The 24053-nt window shown below is 39.5% G+C and overlaps 1 protein-coding gene across 3 annotated transcripts in view; it reads left to right on the top strand.

Moving 5' to 3' along the window:
* The window catches only part of TPK1 (thiamin pyrophosphokinase 1), a 376531-nt gene that overhangs the window by 245251 nt on the left and 107227 nt on the right, over window positions 1–24053 (top strand). For all 3 annotated transcript variants that reach the window (XM_042476582.1, XM_042476580.1, XM_042476581.1), the window contains exon 8: window positions 6668–6779. In XM_042476582.1, the coding sequence (XP_042332516.1) occupies window positions 6668–6779 (112 nt within the window). The remainder of the gene's footprint in view (window positions 1–6667; window positions 6780–24053) is intronic.

The raw sequence follows: 24053 nt of genomic DNA, 5'->3' as shown, positions 1-24053 counted from the left end.
TAAGGCAAGAGTACAATCTGTCCTAGAAGCACAGACCTCCCTCTACTCTCTCTTCCATCCAGCTTTTAGTATGAGTTAAAACAGTTATGCCTGCCATAATTTTGCAGGTTCTTTGGCATTGTTTTCCTTTGCTTCATTATTTAGATCCTTTGTTACATGCCCCTAAGTTTTACCTTCGACTTATCCAAGGGTCATATCAAAATCCATAATTTTGACTCCAAAACTTGACCTCGACTTATACATGAGATCGACTTATAGTCAAGTATATACGGTATGCGCACCTTGATCAATACATAGTAAAAATTGTTAGTTGGCTGTCCATTATTTGAACATAGTGAAATATTGTCAAATATTTTCTGCTGCCACTCTACTAATAGTACAGTCAGTCCTTCTCATACACTGATTTTTTTATACATGGATTCAAGCATCCATGGTTTGAAAATATTCAAAAAAAGTATAAATTTCAAATATCAAATCTTGATTTTCCATTTTTTATAAGGAAATGCTGTGTCATTATATTCAATGGAACTTGAGCATACACAGATTTTATTATCCACGGGGGATCTTGGAACCAAACCCCAGCATATAACAAGGGTCCACTGTACTTGAAGAATTTGGCTGAAGTTGTCTTAGCAGAATTACCTTTATTCAAGTTTATTCTTGAACTTGAACTACCTTTAATATTAACTGCCTTCAGGTCAACTTCAACCTATTGCAACCCTTTCAATGAGAGACCTCCAAAGTATAAAACACACTGCAAAAATAATCCAGTTTGAGACCACTTTAACTATCCTGACTCAGTGCTAGGGAATTCTGGGTATCGTAGTTTTTTGAGACATTTAGGCTTCTCTGTCAGAGATCTCTGGTGCCACAATAAACTACAGTTCCCAGGATTACATAGCATGAATCTATTCCCCGCTTGAATCTATCCATCTGCTATGTGATTTTCCTCTTTACCTATTTTTTCCCTCTTTACCAAACATTATTGCCTTTTCTAATGAGTTATTTCTTCTCATGATATGGCCAATGTTTGACAAACTCAGTTTAGTCATTTTACTTCTAGGGAGAGCTCAGGCTTAATTTTTCTCTAGGACCATCCATTTGTCCTTTTATCAATCCACAGTATTTGCAGAATTCTTCTCCAGCACCACATCTCAAATGAATTGATTTTCTTCCTATGAGTTTTCCCTCCTATTCTGCTACCTTTGAAGTCCCAATGGTTGTTGTTATTTTGGTGACGCTGTATACACAGTAGACTTTCATACATGTATATGTATGTTTGCACAGTTGGTTTTGCTTTTTATTTCTTTGAATTATAACTATAGGCTCACTCTGCTGTTCCATGATAAAAGCCAAAATGCACTCCCTACATAAATTATTTGCATGTTGATTCACTATAACTTTCTTTTACAATTAGCACAAGTAATATATCCAGGGAAGATTTTTCATTGTTCTATTAGTGTTTCAAAAACCACCTGACCATTTTTACATCATATGACCATCCAGTTGACAGTACCATTTTTGGCTGATCAAATACCTTCTGTGTAAACCATACAGCAATATTTTGTCCATCTCTGCAGTACATATGAAGCCAAGTTCTTTGCATGCTTACCCAGATGCAAGTCCTAATTAGCACATGAAAAGGAACCAGTGCTGTTGCAGTTGTTGTCTTAATGAAGCAATTCCTTTGCTACTCAAACTAATGCTTATGTTGCACAACTTTTTTACAAAGTTGAATGAGAAACTTGATGCAGAATCCAAAGAACTATGAAATCAGTTCCTTGAGCCTGAAGATATTTGAGGCTTGTTTTTGTCCTGCAGCATCCCCTTGTACCCCTGGAAAAATACTCAGCAAACTGAGGAGGGTTTTCAAAACCAACCTGTGATACGGCATGAAAGGAAAAGTGCTATAAATTCCCAGGAGCACTCACAAACCCCTTATGAGAGCCTAAGAAATAATTTTGCTCCCAGCCATTGTCTAAGCAGTACTGCTGTGAGCTAAATATTTGTTTGAAGCATTTCACCCCATCCTTCTTTAGCTAAAATAGCTCCCAGAGCAGCTTACATAAGATCAGTAACAAATAAGATTGTCCTGGCCCGCCAATTTTAAGCCTAAAAGACATCTCGCAAAAGGAGAAAGGATAATGGAGAAAGGAAGAAAACAATCATTTACTTTTAAAGTTACAAAGTTCTCATGCTAAACATCCTGAATAGTATATGTTCAGAGATAAGAGAAGCCCAATGGAGAACTTGTCTTTCAGGAGAACCTGAAGAGTAGGCCTGGTTCCTTTCTCTCCCTCTGCTATGGCTTAATGAAATGGCACATGTCATTCTTTTACTTGTAAAAATTTCAGTTCAGATTTTCCCTTGTCCTAGTAGTTACTTTGTATTTCCTGTGTGTGTATATATGCAAGCAGTTTCCTGTTCATGGTTTTAAGGAAAACAATACTGTATAGTCTATTTCCAGTTGTGATTATTCTTAATTTCATCATTTTTGCTCTAAGAATTATCAGGTCTTGATCCAATGTGGTTTCAACAAATCACCCATAGTGGCAGATTGCTTGGTAAGCCATTCTTTGGAAACAGCTATTTAGGAAACACAATGCAATGCATGTGTTTATATACAGTGGTGCCTCGGGTTACGAAATTAATTCGTAACGCGGCCGCTTTCGTAACCCGAAAAGCCTTCGTAAGCCGAATTGCCATAGGCGCTAATGGGGAAAAGCCGCGATTCCGTGCGAAAAAGCCGAAAAAAGCACCAAAAGTTTTTTCGTAACCCGAAAAAACATTCGTAACCCGAAACAATAATTCCCTATGGGATTTTTTCGTATCCCGAAAATTTCGTAACCTGGGTATTTCGTATCCCGAGGTACCACTGTAGTATAAAATTCCATATCATGTAATTTAATTGTGTTCATTCTTGGTGTGGGGAATATTAAGGTATCTGGAACAACAGACAGCATCCTCTTTTTGTTCAAAGTGGTTGGGTTCCACAGTTTTTGAGAGTTAGATGAGTTTCATGTCTGTGAGGGCAGAATCAGCACATAAAAACTAGAAATTAGTCCTGTCTATCACACTGGGTAGTAGATATTACATAGTTAATGTGTTACATACTTCCCAAAAACACAGTGAAATATCCATTTATTTTAGAAGGACAGCTGTATGTTTTCATTTCTAAATGGAAGAAAACGAAGACACCCTGTTTCATATGAAACATCAAACTCTGACAAAATCTGTCAGAAAGAACAAATTTTTCATCAGTTTGCCATCCCCGTTACAAATCATTGTCTTTGCAATGCAATAGTCCTAAAATGCACAATAGAAACTAATATTTTTTCTATATTTTCAACCATGCATAATTTTAATGAGTTTTCTATTGCAAGAAATATCATGCAAGAGATGTCTTTTGCAGCAGTAAAATAAAAAGCTTTAAAACAACACTGCAATAATATTTTTTTAAACCCTGAGCAATATTAAAGAGCTGTTTACATAAATCCATATGGCATGCTCAGAAATGTTCTAATCTCAAGGCAATATGGAGGAATATGTAATCAGTAAATCTAAAATTTTAGTATAATTTATAATAAATCCTAAAAGAAGACCTTGTTTTAAACCAAGGTGTCATCTTGTTTGGAAGCAGTGGAAGAAATTTAAAATACTCAAAGAACAAAATACATTTTGGGGGGGGAGGTGTCTTTAAAATCCAGTGCTAAAAATAAATAAATTCAGCTAAAATGTTTTCTTCAAGGGAAAATAATGTGCTGTTTTTGAGATTTGGATCTACACTTTTTTGAAACTCCTGTAGGCAGATTTTGGTTTTATTAATGGTAAGATTTCCCATCAGTGAGAAGTGGGTTGGGGTGGTGACATACCTGTGAACCAGGGATATACCTACAGGAGATGGGAAAAATAAGACATTGCCCTGAAATAATTATTCTGCTTCCCCATGACATTTTCCTTTAGTTTACAAATTGTAGTCTTGCAGAGAGTGAGACGCTGAAAGCTCTTAACATCTAGAACTCTTATATTTGCTGTGTTTGCCTCCCCTGGTAAGTTTGTCTACTCCTTTGCTATGGATACCTAAACTATTTCTCGGTGGCCAACGGAAATTTTAAGTTATTGCAATGCTAGAAATGTTGGGACTGAAGGACTAATTCATTGGAAGGGGCAGAATTCTTATATGCGGGATTTTCCCCACCAGAAGCTAAATCCCTGACATGAACACTTCAAGTGTGAAGAGTGGGAATTAATAACAATAGGATTATTGATCCTGGGATATGTTCTGAGCTACACAGTTGTCGTTAGTCATTTAGGAGACCTGATGTCATTTTGACCATTGGCTGGAAATATCCATAGTTAATAAATGTGAAAAATGATAATCATGTGTGCTGAGCCTTAGTTATGTAGGAGTGCTTTTACAGGTTTGGGACTGTGTGGGTTGATGTTCTGGTTTAGTGTTGTGTGTATGTATGTGTGTGTGTGATGTTGTTTTCAGGGTCAGTGAGGGTGGCACCTCTGTTCCAGTGGTTCTTAGCAGAAGGTGGTACAGCAAGATGAAGTAGTCCTTCGAATCTTAAGGCACACAGGTTTTTTTTGGCATTTCCTTTTTTATGCTCCTTAGATGAGTTTGGGAGGTGTCAGTTTGAACCAAAACAAAAGAGAATGGAGAGCAGCAAAAATAGTATGAAAGGCAAGTGATGGAAGGAAGAAATAATATAAAGGGTCTCTGCTTACAGCCTCTGAATAAGCAGATTCTTCCTGAAGTGCAGTGGCTGAGTCATTTTACCTCTAAAACCACAGAATTATACTATTGAGCCTCATGGACTGTCAAGTCCAACCCAATGCTCAATGCAGGATCTCTAGCTAAAGCATCCTCAGCAGGTAGGTCTCCAGCCTCTATCAAGATGTCTGGAGAAGAAGATCCCATCACCTTTCTGGGCAATTGGTTTCATTTGTAACCACTCTTAATGTCATGAAATTCCTTTTAATGTTCCATTTAAATCTACTCCCCTGTAACTTTAAACCATTAGACCTGATCGTATCCCCTGGAGTAACAGACATGCCCCCTCCTTCTCTTCACTAAGACCAAAAAGCCCATCTCCTTCTATCTTTTCTCATACTGTATGTTTTGTTCTCCATGTCTCTTGTAATCCTTGTTGCCCTTTCTGAACCTGCTCCACCTTATCTATATCCCTCTTAAAATGAGGCACTCAAAACTGAACACAGTATTCCAGATGAGACTTGACCCATACAGAATATTGTGGGATTATTACTTCACTCAACTTGGAAACAATGCTTCTGTTAATTCAGGCTAAAATATCATTTACTTTCTTTGCTGTTACACTGCTGGCTCATGTTTAGTGTATGATCAACAATCATCCCAACAGTTTTGCATGTAGTACTACTGAGCCATGTATTGCCCACCCTAGAAGTGTGCATTTGGGTCTTGTGGCCCAAATATAAAATTTTGATTTTGTCTCTATTGAATTTCATTTTAATAATTTCTAGCCATTTTTTAGTTTTCTAGGTCCTTTTGAATTCTATTCCCATCTTCCAATGTGTTAACCAACCCTCCCAGTTTTCTGTCATGTGCAAATCTGATAAGGATTCCCTCCACTCTCTCTCTCATCTAAGTCATTGTGAAAAAAATGTTGCAGAGTAATAGCCATAGAACAGAACCCTGAGGCACTCCACACAAGACCTTCTTCCAGCTTGAAGTGCAGCCATTGATTACAGTTCTTTGAGCATGGTTTTCCAACCAGTTATGGATCTATCTGATAGCATTCTCATCTGTTCCACATTTAATCAGTTTTCTAATCAAAATATTGGGGGGCTTATCAAATGCTTTGCTGAAATAAAGATAAGTGATATTCACAGTATTCCTGCTAACTATGTATTAAATAGTGACCTGGTCAACAAAAAATGTAAGTTTCAGAAGTTATTTTTCCTCAAGTGCATATATAGGAACTGTGTGCTTCCATGCAGTGGACATGCAGCTGCTCCAGATGACACCACAGTTAATAATCCCACTGCATGGAAGCACACAGTTCCTATATATGCACTTGAGGAAAAATAACTTCTGAAACTCCATGCTAAAGAGAAATCACTATAGCAAAAAAAAAAAAAAGAAGAAGAAGAAGAAGAAGCTTCCAGACAGGATCCAAAACCATATCAGTAATTGCCTGTTATGCCAAATTCTGACTCTGACACCATTTTGTTACTCTCTCTCCCTGAACTACTATTTTGTGACTGGTGGACCTAAGTTACTTTGATCTGTGCCAAAGGATGTAGAATGTTTGGAGATCACAGTCTAGAGCAATGTATTAAGATTTCATCAGGAATCAACAGTGTTCTGAGTTAATCAAGAGAGTAGAAAGCTCTGTTTCATCTTAAAGTCTGAATAGGCGTAAAGCATTAGATGTACATGAGTAAATCCAGTTGTTAGTCCCATTCAGAATCGCTGATAATTTAAAACAGTTATTTAAATTCAGTGGATTCAGTGGATTTGCTGTAGCTGGAACTATCAACTAGATTTAATCCATAGTGCTCCATATCATACTTTAAAATCTCAGATAATCTTGTTTGTGTTCCTGGTTTCCCTAAAAATATGTTGCACACCTGTTTTCTGATCACTGTAAACTAAACCAAAGTCCTTTTTATGTTGCAGGGAAAGCACAAATTGAATGTAAATACAGGGCTAGAAGGCAAATGGTGTGGTCTCATTCCTGTTGGGAATGCCTGTGATTGTGTTACTACAACAGGCCTTAAATGGAACCTCGGTAAGTGAGACATTTTGTTTCTCGTATGGGTGCGTAGAAATAATTTTTAAAAAGCTCTATGTGATACTGAAGTGTTGTGTGGGGGAAAGGGACTGGATTTCTGCACTGCAGAAATAATCCTGATTGACACCTCTTAAACTGGCTTGGCTCAATACTATGGAATTCTGGGATTTGTAGTTTTGTGAGATGTTTAGCCTCTGAGATCTGGCCAAGAGAACCATCCTACTATTTCCCAACACATTTATCAAAGTGGAGAGGGTTCCTAGGAGGACCTTTGTATGTTTCTAAATTGGAGGTAGAAAAAAAGAAGAGACATAAAGTGTGTTTTTTTATTATATTTCCAATCATAGGATGGGATGTGTGGAGGAAAATGGAATAATTATATTTCAACATGCAGCATCACAGAAAGAAATGTGTTTGTCTCTTAAACAGAAGGTTTTCAGTAGAAATTTTGTTGAGGTCTCCCAAATACATTACTCTTCCAGGAGAGCAAGTTTCTAAGGCCTAAATCTCATACTTTATAAACCGTAAAATTGACAGGCAAATAATAGAGCAATATAGATTATTAAAAGTCTCCCTTTTGCCTTGAACTGCTTGTTATAATTCATTTATTTCTCACTTCTGGATGAATATATGGTTGGCGGTTGAGGGAGTTGTAGAAATAAATGGGTTGTTGATAATATGAAAAGCAAAAAGGCAAAATAAGAACCTAACTTCCCATCTCATTTCTTAGTTATGAAAAAGCTGTGGGTGAGATATCCAGGATTTTCGGTTCTTCATTCTCTTCATAATCCATGCTTCAGACAGATTATTCCAAATAGGCAGCAGATTTCAGAATATTATTATTTAATCTCTAGAGGTGGGGAAGTTGGAGGGAGCAAGTTGTGCATATAGATGCACATTTAAGACAGATTTGCACGTGAATTGCAACACTGATGTAGATCTCCAGTTTGCTGCTTTTGAAAGGGAAGTGTGGTGTGTAATTAAGCCCAGTGGGTACTCATGATATTACTTTACTTATACAGTGCAACAGGAGCCCTGGTGGCGCAGTGGTTAAATGCCTGTACTGCAGCCACTCACTCAAAACCACAAGGTTGCGAGTTCAAAACCAGCAAAAGGGCTCAAGCTTGACTCAGACCTGCATCCTTCTGACGTCGCTAAAATGAGTACCCAGATTGTTGGGGGCAAATTAGCTTACAGTTGTAAACCGCTTAGACACTGCTTAGGCGGTATGATATAGTCTGTAGAATCAGTATGTAGAGAGACCTTGTAGCACCTTTGAAACTAACTGAAAGAAAGAAGTTGGCAGCATGAGCTTTCATAGACTTCAGGCTACTTCCTCAGATGCTTTTGGTGGAGGCATCCACCAAAAGCATCTGAGGAGGTAGACTGAAGTCTACAAAAGCTCATGCTGCCAACTTCTTTCTTTCACTTAGTCCCATATTGGAATGGATCCAGATAATCCATTTCATCCAAGAAAGCCTGGAGTTGTGTTGCCACTCACACTAATACCTTATTAGTGTGGCCATCGTTATCTAGGGAGGTGGAGCCTAACAAAGTTTTTTTCCCACATAGATCTTACAGTTGCTTTGTTTAGAGAGATAGGAATAGAGCTTTCTTTCAAACACACATTTACAACCTCCACCACCCAACTGGCCAGTCTTCCTCTGGCAGCTTTAATTAGCCAGGATGGACAGGTGGCTAACCTAATCTCTCTAAGCAACATGACCACATCATCATGTTGAACAAACTGAAACTCACCTGTCAAAACAGGACAAGTACATGTCTCAGTTACCTCCCAAGACTATACCTTCAATGTGGAGTCAGAACTGATCTGAGCAATTTTCTCATCAAAGTATTCAGTAAATTCATTGCAACACTTTTCTGAGGTCTACTCATCAGCAATCTGAAGTCTAGGAGGTTACGACTCTTTAACTACCCCAAAAATCTGGACAAGATTGAGCTGATGTAATAGAGGAAGCAAAGAATACTCACGGCTGCAGAGTAGGCTCTAAAGTTGGCCCTAATTCATACTTGATAGGACTTGTCCCAAATCTTTCTCCACCTTCCGTCTAATCATCTACTCAAATGCTTCATTGCCCTGAGCTCCTCAGAAAACCAGAGTCTGTGCCCTGCACCCAAATAAAGGATGCTTGGGAGCAATTGCCTCCCTGTTTCACAAATCAGCCATGTATCAACAGAATCACCAATTCTAGGAGCTGAAAGATCCCCTAGAGCATTCAGGAATCCTTCTGGATCAATTAGTCTCTGAAGATGGACCATTGTAATGAGTGCCTCACTCCTGCAGAGGTTAGGACTCCCTGCAAATCTAAATTTTACCTAGTAGTGATCTGTCCATGACAAAGGAGTTATTTTAAACTGCTCCATCCACCGAAAACTCTCATTGTGGCCAGCCAAAACCAGAGCAGGAATGTGACCTGCTAGAATCCTTCTATCTTACATGGTGGACGTGGTTAAAAATTACTTGGCTACAGCAAACAAAGATGTAAACATTTTTGAAAACAGAAATAATATTTAGCCTGGAATTATTTTTACTAAGTATGATAGATTTGGAAGAGAAAACTGAGAGAGAATATAAATACATGAAATACTGGAAAAACAATAAGATTCCAAATACCTCAGAATGCATAGAAAAACTAATGGATCTCGCAGAAAGGGATAAGTTATTAAATTTAGTAAAAAAAAAATCATTGGAAACCTTCCTAGGAAGATGGAAGACTATGTAAAGCAATGAAGAATAGACAGAGAAATTGTAGTATTTGATATATAGAAAATAAAAAAAATTGCACCATAGGGAGAAATGAAAGATATGATAGATGTACCTTAGAGAGGATAAAACTATATTTAAGTTAACACAGAGAAAATCAGAAAGCACTTTTAATAGGATGGAGAGAATAGAGGTTAGGCTTTTTTCTTCTTTTCTCTTCTGTAATTAATGGTTATTCTATGTTTATATAGTTGCATTGCATGTTTGTTTAGTTTGTTTCTGTAAGTATATGTACTAAATGTGACATTAGAACTTTAAAAAAGGGGGAGGAGGAGGAGGAGGAGTGAAGGACTGCTATATATGTAGGGGTAGATATTGAGACATGCTGCCAGTGGTTGACATGGAAGCCATGAAATCATGAGCTGATGCAGGTGCCTTAGGATGGATGTTAAAATCCCGCGCTGTAATAAATTTGGGGAAGATCAACACCACCTTTGAGATCACCTCCAGCAGCTCAAGCAGGAAGGCACTTGAGCAGCAGACTGGACAGTACCCCAGCAGAATCCCAATCCTATCTTGTTTGTACTCAGGTGTATGTATTCAGACATTGGAGACTGTCAGATAGGATACCTCAGTAGGGGTATGCCATCATAATAGGTCATAGCAACTCTTACTCCCTGCCCATCAGAACTTGCCTGTTGCTGCAACTGGAAACTTGGTAGGCACAACTGGATTAAGCCGATAAGCCCTCTTTTTTGTAGTTCATGTTGTTAATGAGGTTTCATGTATACAAGTGCAGTCAGCATTCTTGTTCAGGATAAAGGTCTTGGATCACAAAGTTCTTCCCAGGATGTAGCGAGATCTTGTATCACCTTTGAGACTAACTGAAAGAAAGAACTTAGCAACATGAGTTTTTGCAGACTAAAGTCTACTTCCTCAGATCCATAGAATCATAGTTGGAAGATATCACAAGGGCCATCCAGCCCAACCCCCTACCATGAAGGAACTCTCAATCAAAGCATACCCAATGGATGGCCATCCAGCCTCTGTTTAAAGACCTCCAAGGAGGGAGACTCCACCACTCTCCGAGAAACCTCAGAACTTAGCTTTTCAGTGTATTTCAGAATTTAAATTAAATTAGCTTGAAATTACTCTACATGCTTAAAAGAGCTGCAAGGAAGGAGACTCCACTACACTCCGAGGGAGTATGGTGGCGTGGAAGTCAGGGGCAGACACATATATGCCACTGGTATGTGAGAATGTCAATTCAAATTCAAAATCCTTTATGTATGGAAATGAAGTGGCAACTCCAGTCTTAATTATGGTTGCTTGTGAACAAAGGCCTTGGAAAATCACTTTTGTGTGTGGAAATGTTCTTCCCTGTCACTAACCTGGCATTACTCAGCAGCACTTTTTGATCTAATGGAGTTCAGCTATAGCAGACAGAAATGTGTTGGTTGGATGGTAAACCAGAAGGATAAACAGCTGCAAGATGTCTTCCCAGTTCTCCTCCATTGGCCTGTTTTATCTCCAGAAACTTACCTGTCCTTGCTTCTTATGAATGAGATAGCAGCACTTTTTTTTCTTTTCTGAGCACATATTTGGCTGAACAGAATATGCCTCAGCTCAGAAATGGATCGTTTGTGAATCCTAGTGCAATCTGGCTTTGCCCCTTTATGCCAATCACAATGAAGAAAAACTTCACACAAATTACTAGTACTTTCTTAAAATTCAGTATGGCCATATAGCACAAAGTGCCCCTTTCCCAAAATATCACCTGCTGTCAGTACCCACTATTGCTACTGATGGATCATCCATCTTTCTAGAGGGAATATATGCACACAAATTTAGGAACTAGGGATAAAACGAAGTTAAGGACTAGGATGTTCCATAGTTCAGAAGCAACCACTAAGAACACTTCTCATGTTCCCACCAAACATGCTTGTGCAGGTGGGGAGAGTGAGAGTAGCAATTCCCCTGAAGATCTTGGGGAACTCCATAGTTGGAGTGCTACAAGCAAGGAGGCTTGTGTGCTCAGGTGGGATCATAAGCAAGCCCCCTCTCTACTGCATGAGTTAATGCCTTCAAATAACTGGGTTTTCTTGAATATAAATATCTTATCAAATATAATTGCTAGGAAAGAGGGGTCTGTGCATACTTTGGCTAGTGTCAAACTAGTATGCAAAGGAAACATATTTTATAAATAAATAAATGAATTAAAAACAATGTACCCTGAACCTTAAGGAGAGAATGGAATATCAAATCTAAATAAAGAAATAAACGTTGATGAGAATAGTAATAAAAACTGAAATCTATGCACTCTCCCTCCAGCGATAATACTAAATGAAGCTAGATTACTTGATTACATATCTAACTGCATAAATCAATGAATGTCAGCTCAAGATGGACTTTTTAAAAAAGTGTGGTATATATATATATAGAGAGAGAGAGTAGTACCCACCCCACCCCCCATTTACACTTTTCAGGCAGAAACTGCATACAAAGGCAAATGCCTAACCAAGTTTTGATGTGCTTTTTTCTTCCCTAGCAAGTATATTTGGTGATCTCTTAAAATTCATAAAAACTTGTTTCTTAGACAGTAGAAGCCAGATTGCTCTAAAGTGATTTTCTCAATGCAAAAAAATGCACAAGCAAAATGTTACAGTGACAAGATATGTTATATAGGCAACCTCTTATGATTCAATTCTAATCTTGAATTTGATTCAACAGCTATTTCTTTTATTAGTCAAAATGAAATGTTTTGGTTTGAACTGTATAATACACACCTATGCTCCAATTGTTCCCATTTAATAGGGACAGAATCTATCTCTTGCTAAATAGAAGTTCCTATTTCTTTTTGGAAACCTTCATTGGGATACCTTTTCAGTATAGAATAATACATATTTTTGTTGTGATTCTTTTGAAGTATTGCCATAAAATAACTAATTCTGCCTTTTAGCAATGCCTTTTTAAAAGTTTAGTGTATATGCTCATGAACAAGAGTTTACATTCTTCACAATTCTTCTCCACCATTCATACTGCAAGAAATTAACATCTCTAGGTGAAGGACAGACACACCCTTTCCCCAATGGACATGCATTCAGTTGGAAGTGAATGTGCACAAAGATGCCTTAAGTTGCTCAAACTGCCCTACTTTTCAGTCCCAGATTTAGTCCCTGATATCTTCAGGCATCAATGGAAAAAATGCTGCCTGAAACCCTTGGAAGTCACTTCCAGGCCATGTTGACAACACTTAGCTACATGGATCAATTCTATACAAGGCAGTTTCCTGTTTCCAGCCCTCTGCCTTCTCTATATAATGGCCTAACTAGACAGCTTATGAATGGGTTTGTTTACAGCTCTTCTATATTGAGAACTGAATCAATTAGAAAGTTAAACATTTGGGCCTAAATCCAATTGTTAGTGCCAGCTACAGTATACCCATTAAATCAATGAAACTTAACATATGTTTTGATTTATCACATTCCTATTGATTTATAGAAAAATGAATCTACAGTCTCCAGAATCACTTAAATCTGTAGTTTACCTGTTCAAATATGCTAGTGGATGTGATCGTAATGATGGTTTTGTTCAGGAGGAGCACTGTACAAAATTCCTCTATAACAGTGGTTCCCAAACTTTGATTCTTCGGGTGTTTTAGACTTCAGCTCCCAGAAATCGTAGCCAGCTTGGCCAACAGTCAGGAATTCAGGGAGGTGAAGTCAAGAACATCTGAAGGACCCAAGTTTGGGAACCACTGCTCTAAAGGCACTATAAAGAATCTATAGAATCTATTCAGTTTAAACTAAACCATCCAGATCTTATCCATGTAAAAAGCAAGAAATAAATACAGTACAACACACTATATGAGAACCAGTGTGGTGTAGGGGTTTGGCCACTGGACTAAGACCAGAGTTCAAATCCCAGCTCAGCCATGAGATCCACTGGGTGAACTTGGGCACATCACACACTGTCAGCCTCAGAAGAAGGCAATGGCAACCCACCCACCCCCCGACCAAAACTTATCAAGAAAACTCCATGATAAGTTGACCTCAGGGTAGCCATAAATTGGAAACAAGTTGAAGGCACACATCACCATCACCACACTCATAACACCCTATAATTAACAACTCTTTCCTTATAAAAAGTCAGTTTTCCAAAGCTTCCTGAATTTTTTCAAAAGTCTGACTGAGAATATGGATGATGCCTTCCTGGAGGAGATGAGTGCACATTCAAAAAGGAGAGAGTTAGTAATAATGGGAGATTTCAACTATTCTGAATCCCAGATATGTTGGCAGTCAACATCTGCCAAGAACATCAGGTCCAACAAATTTCTTACCTGTCCTGCTGTTGTACTAGGGAACTGGTAAAGGTTAGAGGCTGATGAGCATTTGAATGTCTACAGACCAAAATTTTTCTCTTTGCACCTCTTTCCAGATGAAATACTGCACTTTATATCATTTCAGCCTGACATCTGTTCCTTTTGCCACATCACTAAACCTGATCTAGTAGCTTCCTTATATTGTAGAAGTGGAATGGAGAATTTTTAAGTAGAAACATGGCTATGAAAATATAGTAAATGAAGCCCCAGTTTGGCTGAAGAAAGTCCTTGTATCTCTGCTAGTCATCTTCTGTCCAATTCTGTCATGAAATGCTCAGGAAATCAGCTCCTTTAGATCACTGCAAAAACATTGCTGAAACAAGGCCCAAGAATGTAGGTCAGTAGAAAATTTGACAATGCACAGTTGCTCATTTGTTGTACTCTTAAAACACACTGCCTCATTTTCATTGTTAAATAACTCAAATCATACATAATAAATAAAAGAACTCTTTGCAGCTGAGAATATAGAGCTATGACTCACTGTTTATTTTCCTGACACATATTTCCTGAAAAGATGTGAGTCACTCTGCGAACACAGCTCCGCACCTGTGTGTAAAATAATGAGATGCTGAATGTTACTTTTAAAAGTACTGGTTGAGTCTCCCTTATCCAGAATTCCAAAACCCAAAATGCTCTAAGACCCAAAACTTTTTTCATGGGTGGCTGAAATAGTGACACTTTTGCTTTCTGATGGTCCAGTAAACACAAACATTTTTTATGCACGATTTTTAAAAAAATATTGTGTACAAAGTTACTTTCAGGCTATGTGTATAAGGTGTATACGAAACATAAATGAATTCCATGTTTAGACTTGGGTCTCATGTCATTCTTTATATGCCACCCTGATTCCTCCCCTGCCTGCCCACTCATCAATTCCTACCCTGCTCCCTGTCTGTACAGACTCCCCTGTAAATAATAGTCCAGTTAGCCCCCCTGTATCATTGAGTAGAAATATCAGTGAACCAGCCCTGTAACCTTGGGGCAATTGTAAGTTACTCCATTTCCAGAGCGACCAACTCTTCATAATAAACATTGTTGATGTTGTTGTTGTGTGCCTTCAAGTCGTTTCCGATTTATGGCAACCTTACGGTGAACCTATCACAGGGTTTTCTTGGCAGGTTTCTTCAGAGGTGGCTTGCCATTGCCATCCTTGGAGGCTGAGAGAGAGAGATTTGCCCAAGATTACCCAGTAGGGTTCCATGGCTGAGCCAAGATTTGAGCCCTGTTCTCCAGATTCATAATGCAATGCTCAAACTACTACACTATGCTGTCTCTAATAATAAACCATATGTATCAGTAAATATTCCACCAATCTCCCCCCCTCCCCCCAAAAAAACCCCAAAACACTGCTGGTCCCAGGCATTTCGGATAAGAGAGACTCAACCTGTAATTTATTGTATAACTCATTATCATAAATGTTAAAAATAGAAATATTTAGTAGTACAGTGCGCCCACTACATACGCAGGTGCACCATACACGGCTTCCACTTTACGTGGAAGCCACACTGCAATCAAATGAATGGGGCAAGCATAAGCCCATTTTGCCTTATGCAGGGGGGTTCTGTGTAAGGAGAGGCTCCACTGTACATTAAATTACTTGTTGCTTTCTGCCACTTTTAGGCCCAGAACTGATGGGTGCTTTGTGCCAGCCTGGGTCCGAAATTAAGGCTAGGTAGGGCTGGGCTTCCACACTTGCTGCTCTGCCATCTTGCCACACCCCCATCCACATGGCATGCAATGATGACATCCTCGCAGCGCAGCACTCAAACAGCACCACATTGATGTCATCGTCACACACAAGCACGCTAATGGCACCCCACAGGTGGCTGGGAGCGGGTTCTTTTTAGGCCTCCCGAAGGCCGCGCCGTTTAGTTGGTGCCACCCCTTTCTGCCAATCTGTACAGCCCCTTAGTTCCTTTAAAAAAAACCATCTTTAAAAAACTATTAAGATGGTCTAATATATGAATTTTTAGCCACCCACCGCAAAAAACAAGAAAAAGTTAGATATTACTCATGGGAAGTAGGGAAGAGTGACATTACCTGGTTTTGCTTGAAGGAGTTGTTATATCTCTATTACCTCCCCAAAATAATGCATTACAGGTAACTTTGTTGCTTATAGTGTATCATGTTATTTCCATACTATGGAAGCAGGCATATATAAGCCACTGAAAAGGGAGAAAACATGCATAGCATGTTGAGGAACAGAGATTAAACAGAGAAATAAATTCCACATAAATAAATGCTTTGTTACAATTATGCATATGTACTTCTATTTTGAATTTTCATTGCCATTTAATTCACTAGCCGCTAATCAAGTGAATTTACTTATTTTTGTTCTCAGACATTAGAATGAAGATTTTTTTAAAAAAAATCTCCCTGATGGCCAGGATTACCAGTGTTTTAGTCATATTTCAGTTTTTGTTTTTGTTTTGATTTGTTTTGTTCCGAGTTTTTTGGGGGGAGGGTTGTGTGCTTGTTTGTTTCAAAAAGCATTTACAGGCAAAAAGGTGAAAAACCTTGGGGCAGCTGGCCATTTTTTGCTGGGGTATCTCAATATGACAGTTTATCAAGGCTCCCATTGCCATCAAAGATGAGAACAATTGTGTATATTCTATACCCCTCTACTTGTCATTCTAATGATCTCTCAGAGTGGCTAAAAACATTAAATTAAATTAAATGGAGGAGAAGAGAATTATTGCTGTGGAGCAATAAACTAAAAAATGCACATGCAAAAGAGACTTTAGGCACTATGAGTCAATGAGGGAATAATAAGAAACATGGATATCACAGCTTAAAGAACCACTGGATTGCTATCTGAACACCCATTACCAGTAGTGGTAATGCCAGGAAGATGATGGTATTGAGGTCAAAGTACGAGGAAAAGAATGAAAATGTTTTGTTTTGGATAATAATATGCAAGAACAGTTAATAGAGATTATTCACCACTTATGAGGGGTGAAAGGCATAGACATGTTTTGCTAGAGCATAATAGTAGTAGATCGCATATTCCACTTGGCCTGAGAAACCTGGGTTCAAATTCACATGAAACCCACAGCACAATGAATCTGGAAGCAATTTGCAAGAATAATACAGTCAGCCCTCTATATACACAGATTCTGTATCCACAGATTCAATCAAAAATGCTTTGAAAATATTCCCCAAAAAGTTCCAAATAGCAAACCTTGATGTTGCCATATTATATAAGGGACAGCATTTTTCTGTTGCATTGTGTATAATGGAACTTCAGCATCCAGGGGTTTTGGTAGTCACAAGGGTCCTGTAACCAAACCTCAATGGATTCCAAGGGGTCACTTTATTTTCATATCCTTTTCCAGGCAGTATGTCTGTCAGCACCTTTTACAACATTGTGCTATACTATTTTAGGTGGAAAACATAACTACGTAGTTTCCTAGAAGATAACTCTTCTATCCATAGGATATCAGGCTCAAATACTGCCTCCTTCTATAAAATATACTCTGAATAAAGTTAAAGAATAAAATACAGATCTGAAGTTTGATATTTTTATCAAATTATAAGGGGAGGACATTTAGACAGAGCATGCTTTTAAAAAAAATAAAGTCAATGGTGTAGAAATTTAGCTGTGGGGAAAAATAGGAATAGTCCATCTAAATATGGAAATACAGGTATATGTCAGCTTCTAAATCTTACTTTCTTGAAACAAATTTCTTTTCAGTTTAGCAGGTGACACTATAAATCTTAAGTGAAAGTCGTTCATCTTCAGGTTTTTCTATCAGCGTATTCATCATGTTCAGCCTGTAAAATCAGTGTGAGAATAGATGAAAGCTAGCTGTAGGGAATCATTTAGAAACACAAGACTGCAGGACAGTATCACTGAGCCTTCTTGCTTATTTAGTTTGTTTATTATAGCCCTACCTACAGTCAATTGATACTGTATGAGTACTTTTTTTCATCTAGAACATCATATGTAGCAAGACAGAATACAATTTTTCCACAGCTAACAGTCAAGGTTTATTAATTTCCTCTTAAAATAGAGAGATAATCACAGCTAGAGGTGGAACAACATGTTGACAGATTTATGCTGGAGGGCTAGAGGAAAAATCTATAAGGAGACTAACTTGACAGGGTGGGTTTCATAGTTGGAGATTAAGTTATAGCCGAATCTTGTGGATAACGTTGTTGCCCTAAAGTCATTTCCAAGTTGTGATGACCCCATGGTGAACCTATCACTGGATTTTCTTGACAAGATCTTTTCAGAAGAGGTTTCTCTGAGGCTGAGAGAGTGTGGCTTGTGGGTTTCCATTGCTGAGCAGGAATTTGAACCCTGGTCTCCCAGAGTCCTAGTATAACATGCTACTATCCTGAAGTAATGTTACCATAGGTCAAATTACCTGGTAACTTTAGTGTTTGGATTTGCTTGTTGTTCCTTTTAGAATGAAATGAAGTTCACTGGAATCTTGTGCAGACAAACCTATTGTTAATCACAAACTAGAGTAAACCCATTGAAAAGTAGGATTTACCTGTGTGTTGACTCACCTTTCAACAATTGATTCAATGGGTTTTGAGTCAATGTTGGGACTAACCAACATGCATTACTAGAATCATAGAATCCTAGAGTTGGAAGAGGGCCATCCAGTCCAAACCCCTGCCATGCAGGAAATCTCAATCAAAGCATACCTGACAGATGGCCATCCAGCCTCTGTTTAAAGACCTCCAAGGAAGGAGACTCCACCACTCTCCAAGAAACCTCAGAACTTAGCTTTTCAGTGTATTTCAGAACTGAAATTAAATTAGCTTGAAATCACTCTGCATGCTTAAGAGCTGCAAGCCTTGAATCTGTGACTTCAAGGTGGAAAGATCATCTGCTTCCTATCAAAGAAGGAAGCCAGACTGCCTAAGAAAGTCTCCCTGATCAGTAGGCCAGTGCAAGTCTGGCCCTTTCTCTCTGATTCCTCTGTTGTTTCAGACCAGATCAGTGGTCTGAGAAATGAAACACATTTGCTTAGGATATGATACATTCGTACTCATATCTGGGAATAGATGTACCATCTATTCCATACTGACATGTTTTCTATTGGGAATCTACCTCCAGCTTTCCTAAACAAATTACCAGAATTTAGGGTGAAGTCTTCAAAATGTGTATATGCGTAAAACTAAATGCCACTTTTAAGAAATACAGTGTTTCAATGTAGCTTTGTATAACAACAGTTGCTGGACATGAGGGAGGACAAAGAATAGCAGGACTGTTGAGTTACCACCTTGCGGCTGGCAGATGCCTTATCACTGCTGGAAACGACACATTAGACTAGATCGGTCTTTGCTCTGATGCAAGAAGGCTCTTCTTACATTATGTTATGCTATGCAGCATCTATTCTGATTGGCTTTTTACTTAAAGATTCTGTTTGTGAAGCAATTTTCTAATCAGCTGGATGAACATTCATCAAAAGGAAGATTCTTAATTTTGTAGCAGAACAGTAGGAAATCAGCCACATAAGAGAAGCTGATAACACTGGTATTTGAAAAGAAGAACCAGAAGCTGGTTGTGGGGTCTGTGTGATTTTTAAAGCCCTTGGAAATCAGTTATTAATTATATCAAGAAGAGGTATATTGTCAAAGAATGCTATCAATACATTTTTATCAAAAGAATGCACTCCTTTTTTTGATTTTGTAGTCTCTAACCAAATGCTTATTTGGGGGTGTAAGTTCATTCGTTGGAGGAAAAAACACATTTAACAGCTCTGAAATTGGTTGATAATTAGCTACAAATTAAAACCTCCTAATTGCAAAAATCTTACTTGGTAGTTGTCAGTCTCTTTCATAGTACAGGTATATCTCAGTTAGCAAAGTAGATGTATTCCTAGATATTATTTCTTTAACCAAAAATTTGGTACCAGAAACAGAAATAACATGGAAAGAATAGGGATCGTTTTGTACAACAGAAAAAGAAACTTTTCATTAAACGCTAACAATGTGCATGTGTGAAATGAAACAACCACATCAGGTAAGCCTTGCGTAAGTAAACAAAAACATTTGAACTTTCTAGAGACCATCTTCCAAAATGTATCTAAGGGCATTCCACCCCCACCCCCATTTCATCAGCTTCCATTTTTCTTATGATTTCCATATTGTTGGCCAAGCTTATAGATCTAATCTTTTTAAACATGTTGAGGCTACTTGGTGAGGCAGGCTTATCTGCTCTCCCCTTGTCTCTCCTGCTCAGTAAGAGATTTGGACACAGCTGCTATTTGCCTTGGATGTTTCAAGTAGGCTCAACAGTTATAGTAGGATCAGTTGATGTAGAAATCCCACTCTTTACCAGAACAGTGTTATTGCCTTATTTACTGCTGAGACACTACTGCAGCCTGACCCCAAACACCTGTGTTTCTTCAGCTCTCTTTCACCATCCTCTCAATGTTGATTCTGCTAAAAATTTCTGTAGTGAGACAGAAGATGAGGAAAAGAGGACTGGGAAAGTGTAAATACCCTTTGTAAAAAGAAGCTTCTTTGTTAAAGGTGTAATAGCTTTAAACCTAGCTCAGATCCTTCCCGTTTTTGCTTCACTTTCCAATAAGCAATTTTTGTTACCTTTTCTTCACCCCAAATTTAAACCTTAAGTATGGATTGTTCATGTATGGTTTTATTCAAATTTCATGGAAATGTAGTTCATATGTACACATACTCCAGCACACCCTCCTACATCTATTGATTACCAGTAACAGTAGCTGCAGGGCAGAAAACAGAAGAAAATCACACCATCTATAAAAATATATATAATTTAGTATTGGTGATGTCCAGTTGCTTAGATGGCTTTCCATCTAAAAGAATTAGAGAGATTAGTGGGTGATAGATTTGCCAATGACTCTTAGCCATGATATGTAAATAGGAGCTGTAGGCCAGCGGCTATTTTATAGGAGATATAAAAGCTGCCAATGTCTTCAAGTGACTTATAATTTTAAAGATAGTTACCCCCATTTTGCTAGGTCCACTTGCCATTTTCAGCAATTTTCCACATGTTTAGTGCTGTCTGAATGAAGAGTCACAAAAACAAATAGATGCCTATATATTTTCCCCGGCAAAAAAGCCTGATCCTGCTGAATGCCAGGTCAGTGAATGGTAAAAGAGCTGCCATTCAGAACTTGATCCTGGAAGAACAAGCTGACCTGGCCTGTATTACAGAGACCTTGTTGGATGAGGCTGGGGGGGGGGGGTTAATCTCGCCCAGTTTGCCCACCAGGATTCTCTGTGCAGAGGTAGGCAAGACCTGGGGGGTGGAGTTGCAGTGGTCGATCAGAATAATATCCCCCTGACCAGGCGTCCTATCCCTCAGTCTACAGGGTTTGAATGTGTTTGTTTAAAGGTGGGCAGCTGGGACAGATTAGGGGTTCTGTTGGTCTACCCCACTGCACAACAGTCTCCTTGCTAGAGCTAGCTAGGCTGATATCTCAGGTGGTATTGGAGTCTCCTCGGCTTATATTGCTGGGGGACTTCAACATCCGTTGTGAGACTACTCTGTTGGGAGTGGTTCAGGACTTCATTACCACTATGGCAACCATGGGGCTGTCCCAAGTGGTATCTGACCCCACTCATGCTGCCGGGCACACCCTAGACCTTGTGTTCTGTACAGAGGGGGGGTGCTGGTGATCTGAGAATGGAGGAGCTTTCTACAGATCACTTTCTGGTCAGGTTTAGACTTGCTGGAACTCAGAGCCTCTGCAGGGATGGGAGACCCATTAAGATGGCCCTTCCCAGGAGGCTTATGAATATGGAGGGATTCCTGATGGCTCTTGGGGTTTCCTGCTGCCTTGGCTGGTGGTCCTGTCGAAGCAATAAAGGCAGCAAAAAAAGGCTTTTTTAACTAAAACTATTGGAGCTGCACAGAACTACTCAGTTGAGCTGTTTCAAGTGGTTAAGGATCTGTTACGATCTGGTCCTGAGGAGAATGTAAGACAATCAACAGCTCGCTGTGAAGAATTTGCTCACCATTTTGCTGATAAAATCGTTCGGATTCACTCTGACTACATCCAATGTCAGTGGATGTAACCTTGGCTTCTGCTTGTCCTGTATTGATGGTTACTTTTCAATTTGTGCAGCCTGATGATGGGGACAGGATCCTTGGAAAGGTGAGAGCCACTACCTGTATAGTAGACCCTTGCCCTTCCTGGCTTATTAAACAGACCAGAGGAGGACTGGTGGAGGGAAGTGATTAATACCTCTGTACTGCAAGGCAGGGTCCCAACACGCCTTCCATGGATCCCACTTTACTAGATAATTACAGTCTCCAATCTTCCATTTTTGGGCAAGGTGTTGGAGCGTGTGGTGGCTTCCCAACTCCAGGCATTCTTGGATGAGATGGATTATCTATATCCATGTCAGTCTGGTTTTGGGCCTGGTTATGGGACAGAAATAGCTTTGGTTGCCTTGGTGGATGACCTGCACAGGGAATTGGATGGGAGGTGAGTTCTTGTTGGCTCTACTGGACCTTTCAGCGGCTTTCGATACCATCGACCATGGTATCCTTCTGAACCACCTCTCTGGGGTGGGGCTTGGAGGTACTGTTCTGCAGTGGCTTTGCTCTTTCCTGGAGGGGCATTCCCAGAAAGTGGTGCTGGGGGGGGGGGGTTGTTCGACTCCTTGGCTGTTGGCATGTGGGGTCCCTCAGGGCTCAGTCCTGTCCCCTATGCTTTTTAACATCTATATGAAACTGCTGAGAGAGGTCATCCAGAGTTTTGGAGTAAGGTGTCACCTGTATGCGGATGATACTCAGCTCTATCACTCTTTTCCACGTAATTACAAGGAAGCTGTTTCTGTCCTAAACCAGTGTCTGGCTACTGTAATGTATTGGATGAGGGCAAACAAAGTGAAGCTTAATCCAGACAAGACAAAGGTGCTCCTGGTCAGTCTAAAGACAGACCCGGGAATAGGGATTCAGACGGAAAACTCAGATTTGTAGTTTGTGGGTACTTCTGGATTCAGCGCTGAGCCTGGAAGCCCAGGTATCAAATGGTGACCAGGAGTGCCTTTGCACAGCTAAAACCCATGTGCCAACTGCGCCCATTCCTGGAAAAGTCAGATCTGGCTAGCGACGGTGGTACATACCTTGGTTATATCCTGTCTGGGTTACTGTAATGTGCTCTATGGGGGGCTGCCTTTGAAAAGTACTCAGAAACTTCAGCTGGTTTAAAGAGTTACAGCCGTTAACTGGAGCTGGCTACAGGAAGCATACAACTCCCTTGTTGCAACAGCTCCATTGGCTGCCAGTCTGTTTCCAGACACAACTGAAAATGCTGCTTTTGCCCTATAAGTCCAGGCTATTTGAAGGACCGTATCTCCCTGTACAAGGCCACCAGAGTACTGAGATCATTGAGAGAGGCCCTTCTCTCTGTCCCACTTACCCCCTCAAGTGTGTTTGGTGAGAACAAGAGAAAGAGCCTTTTCAGTAGCTGCTCCCAAGCTCTAGAACTCCCTCCCTAGGAATGCCAGGATGGCTCAATCCCTGCTGTCCTTCTGGTGGCAGGTAAAGACATTTTTATGCCGCCAGGCTTTCACAGGTCATGGATGCTGGGGTTTTTTAAAAGAGTTTTAAACTGTTTGAACCAGGGGTAGGCAACCTTTTTGAGCCGGGGGCCAGGTTGCTGTCCCTCAGACAACTGGGGGGCCGAAGCCAACAAATAAATAATTAAATAATTTATAAAAAATTAAATAAATAAACCAGGACAAATGTACGACAAAATTTTCAAATGGAGGACACTTTTTTTAAAAAATGGAGGACACGCGAAAAAATTTGCTGATTTTTATTTTTTAAAAAAATATAAATGCATGTTTCTGAAGCTTCTATAGACAATTGCCCCTCTTGCTCACCGCTTGCCCCCCTTGCCCGCCGCTTGCCCCCCCCACCCGCCTCCTCCTGATAGGCCAAAGGCTCCGGCAGCAATCGGCGGCAGGACCGGGCTGGGGCCGGTCCCAAGGCCTTGCCGGGCCGCATCCGGCCTGCGGGCCGCAGGTTGCCTACCCCTGGTTTGAACTGTTTAATTTGTTTAAAACTTGTATTTTGCATACTTTATAATGTTTTAACTTGGACTGTTTTAATTTTGTAAGCTGCCTTGAGTCTCTGTACTGAGAGGAAGATGGGAAATAATAATAATAATAATAATAATAATAATAATAATAATAATAATAATAATAATAA

This window comes from Sceloporus undulatus, chromosome 6 (genome assembly GCF_019175285.1).
Source record: "Sceloporus undulatus isolate JIND9_A2432 ecotype Alabama chromosome 6, SceUnd_v1.1, whole genome shotgun sequence".
NCBI classification, from domain to species: domain Eukaryota; kingdom Metazoa; phylum Chordata; class Lepidosauria; order Squamata; family Phrynosomatidae; genus Sceloporus; species Sceloporus undulatus.
Note: the sequence above shows the minus strand (reverse complement) of the source record. Positions and strands in the feature narration are given on the sequence as shown.